The sequence below is a fragment of the Echinops telfairi genome, unplaced genomic scaffold (genome assembly GCF_000313985.2).
Source record: "Echinops telfairi isolate 266 unplaced genomic scaffold, ASM31398v2 ScPeMD7_7469;HRSCAF=8507_1, whole genome shotgun sequence".
NCBI classification, from domain to species: Eukaryota; Metazoa; Chordata; class Mammalia; order Afrosoricida; family Tenrecidae; genus Echinops; species Echinops telfairi.
In genome coordinates, this window is record NW_022111373.1 from 31,159,760 (window position 1) to 31,163,737 (window position 3,978).

Consider the following 3,978-nt stretch of genomic DNA (forward strand, 5'->3'; position numbering starts at 1 on the left):
GGGTTTCTTCCCTGTCTCCTGTCCACTTAAGAGGCATCTGTCACATTCGCTCTCGATGATGAGGGCTGCTGATTTTCAAACTGTGCCTGTAAAGCTGGAGGCGTGGTCCTGAGCCTCAGCAGTGGAGGAGTGGAGTGTACCCCACCCCCAAACCTGGGCCACTTCAACCTGTCCCACTGTTGCCAACAGCCTGTCTGGCTTCCGCATGAGAGTCACTTGAGCATACTTGGGAAGGCATGGCGGTAGTGGCCAGGGTAGCTTCTTAGGTCTGCCCAGTTTTAAGGCCAACAGGAAGGTGGGCAGGAGGGTTTGTTGTCCGTGTCTGGGCTGCTGCCCCCCACTCCCTAGCACCTCCCCTCGATCCAGTGACCTGAGTTCCCCACACCTGTCAAGCTGAGGGATTTTCGGGGATAATGTCGCACTGAAAGCAGGAAAATCGTGCAGAAAGTACAGCATTCCCATGTGGGCCCTCGCCCTCCCACGTGTTGGGTGCCATTGAGCCAGTTCTGACTCACAGCCACCCTCTGCACGAGAGAGCAGTGCCCCGCCCAGCCCTGCCCTGCCCTCACAGGCATTGGTGTGTGTGAGCCATTGATGCAGCCACCGTGTGTCAAGCCCATCTCATCGAGAGCCTTCCTCTTTCTGGCTGCCCCTCTGCGTGACCGAGCACCGTGCCACCTCCCTCGTACAGAAGTCCCCAAATACTGACGTCTTACGTTAGTGTGGTACATTTGTTGCACTTTATGAGTCAGCATTGGTCCATCATTTTTAGACAAAGCCCATGGTCTACAGCCCTGTGTGTCCTGAGAAGTGTGGGATGCCTTGTGTCCACCACTCGGTTGTCCTACGAAATGATTCCGCCTGCCAGAAAATGCCCCTGCTCACTTAGTCATTCCTCAGAAACATCAGTGGTTGCCAGGAACTGAGGGGAGGGATGATGCACATTTAGTTTTAACCATTCTGTTGGTCTCTCTTGCCTCCACAAAGCTCTAACCAAAGCAGTGGATGAGAGGAGATTGGGCACAGTTTCCCCTTGACTTCTCTCATTCACACCGTTATACCCCACAGAAAGCGTGTGACTGGGGCCTGGGCCGGGGGTGAAGCCAGGAGCCTGGGTCATTAGAAAATCATAGCTTGTGAGAACTGAAAACAGACCCCAGGTAGCCATCAGCCCAGCCCAGAGCAGAGAAGCGCCTTCCCAGATACAGCTACTACATGGCCGGTGCCCACAGCACGGGCCTCCTCGCAGGCTGTCCACTGCCGTTTCCTTGCCACCAGACTGCTTCTGCCCCGAGTCATTGATTCTCCAAGCTCTTTCCCAAACTTGCCCAAGCCAGACCCTGCTGACCATTTGGTTTCTCTGCAATATAGGCGACCAGTCAGGGGATGAAAGCATCACTCAGATGCTCAAGCGGGCTCACGACTGCAGGAAGACGGCGGAGAATGCGGCCAAAGCCCTGCTCATGAAGCTGGACGGCAGCTGCGGGGGCGCCTTTGCCGTGGCCGGCTGCACTGTGCAGCCCTGGGAGAGCCTCTCCTCCAACAGCCACACCAGGTGAGCCCCTCTCGCCCCCGTGGCAGGTGGGAGCTACTGCCGGTGACAGACCGACTCTCCAGTGGCCCGCCCGGCATGGGCAAGAACAGGCATCTCCTCAGGCCTGCAGCCTGTGCCGGTCTAAGGAGGCAGAGAGCCCTCATGGGAGAGCTGGGAAGGGGCATGATCATTGGTCAACGTGAAACTGCAGCCCAGAGATAAGGGGGAGGCATGGAACCCCAGCCTACCTTTCTGCCTGCCACCCTTCCTCCCGTAGGGCCTTCTTTGCCACTGTTTAAAATTGCAGCAAAAATACATGTGACAACGTGTTTGCCAGTTCATGTCGGTGTACAACGGTCAGCACTATTCTTTTCCAGATGATGCCGCCTCTGTCAGCAGAAACCCTGTGCCCTCTAAGCCGGGGCTTCCCATTTCTCCCCTCCTGCCCATGCCTGCTGACCGCTAATCAAGCTTTGGTGTCTCTAGTTCGTATCAGTGAGATCATGTAGTATTTGTCTTCTTATGGACTGACTTACTCCCTCAGCACAATGTCTCAAGTCCTTTATGATTCCTGATTTCTAGAAAGAATTAGGGTAACGGGCTAGCCAAAGGAGCCCTGGTGCTATAGTGGCTTTGCGTCAGACCGCTAACCACAAGGTCAGTAGTTTGAAACCACCAGCTGCTCTGCAGGAGAAAGATGGTGCTTTCTACTCCCATAAAGAATTAGAGTCTCAGACACTCGCAGAGCAGTTCTACCCTGTCCTGTTGGGTCACTATGAATCGCAGGGAGTTGATGGCAGTGAGTTTGGGTTGGGCTTTGGAAAGCAGCTCAAAGGAGCCCTTGTGACACAGTGGTTAAGTACTTACCTGCTGACCAAAAGGTTGGCGGTTCAAGCCCCAGCTCTTCCATATGAGAAAGGCGTGGCCATCTATTCCTGTAAGGATTGCAGGAGCCTTGGAAAGCCTGTGGGGGCAGTTCTACTCTCTCCACATAAGATTTGCTAAGACTCAGAATTGACTCAGTGACCCTGAGTTTCTTGCTGGTTTGGGGGTTTATGAGGTAGCGGGGAATGCCCCTACGCGCCGAGGCCCATACCACTGCGTCTTATTTCCAGACTTCACTCGCCCTCTGCTCCCCTTCTGCCCTTTATCAGTGAGTCCTTCTCCACGGCAGCCTCAGCCTTTCCATCCCTCTTGTCTCACTGTGGTGCCGTATCCAGAGCACGCACTTCACAGACGCCGAAATGGGAACCTGAGTTCAAGTTCACGGTTTGTGAATCTGGGAATGGAAGTGAATACTTGTAACAGCTGAGGAGAAAGGCAATGGCATCCTTGCTAAACATAACTTGTCAGAGTCATTTGATTGTGTGTGTGTACATGTGCATGTGTGTACGTGCTGGGGCAGGGGGTGGTGTTAAAATGAAGCCTTTTCCAGTTACCCTTTTTTCCATTGAAGCCCTAAACCCACAAACGCCTTCCCCTTCTGTGCTTTCTAGACTTTGTTAGAGATCCTCCTGTGAAAACAGGGAGGGTAACTTCCCTACCCAGCCCTCCCAGCTGAGTGCAAACACCTTGGCTCACAGGTGTGTAAGTGACGTGCCTGTTCGTGTCTGCTAAAAAGACTGGACTTTGGCACCAAATGCACTGTCCACCCCATGGTGCCACGTTTGGGTGTCATGGCATGAAAACTCATTGTTGACTTGCCAATCACATGACCGGACCATGTAAGAGTAGGCTGCATTTCCTGAGCCAAAGGAAAATCATGTGTTTTCTTGGTGGCCAACACAAACTTACTGTTCCCCCTCTTTCCTGACTGGCAGGACCCAAGCCCCCCACCTCTTCACCTCAGTGCACCCACTTACCTGTCCTGGGCCCAGTGCCCCAGGAAAGAGGGAGCTGTTCCCAGTAACACACTTGGCCAGGTGCCCACACACACAAGGGAATTATTTCCTCTTGACTTCAGCAACAATTGTCTTATTCAACGAAACACAGACGATAATTTATTTTTTTTCTCAAAACCAGATTCTTCAGTTTAAATACACAAAACAGATGTTTTTCTTAATGGCTTTTCCAGATGTGTGCAATCTATAATTTCCACGTTCATGTAGACTAGGAAGGTAACCCTCACGCTGTCTGGTCTTTTTCTGCCGCATTCATGCAGCTCAGGACGAGCTTGACGGGCACTCTGTGCTGTCCCAGGAGCTGTAAAGGCAGGCAATGTGCCTGGCCTTTTGCTCCCCCTTCTACCTGCCCCCAAAATGACTTTATGGTTTTCATCGGAATCGGAGACAAACTTTGGACCAGTCATGGGCGGGGATGTTTTGTCACCATCTATTTAGCAGAGAGCTTGGTCTTGACTCTTGGTTAGAAATACAGTAAGTCCCCAGATTGCTAGCACAGACAACTCTTACTTGCCCTTTTTTTTTTTTTTTTTTTAACATTTT

General features: G+C 52.4%; 1 protein-coding gene across 1 annotated transcript in view; it reads left to right on the forward strand.

Moving 5' to 3' along the window:
* Positions 1-3,978, forward strand: part of MCC (MCC regulator of WNT signaling pathway) — a 332,143-nt gene that overhangs the window by 283,417 nt on the left and 44,748 nt on the right. Inside the window, exon 11 of the mRNA XM_013005658.2 lies at positions 1,372-1,555. Coding sequence (XP_012861112.1) covers positions 1,372-1,555 — 184 coding nt within the window. The remainder of the gene's footprint in view (positions 1-1,371; positions 1,556-3,978) is intronic.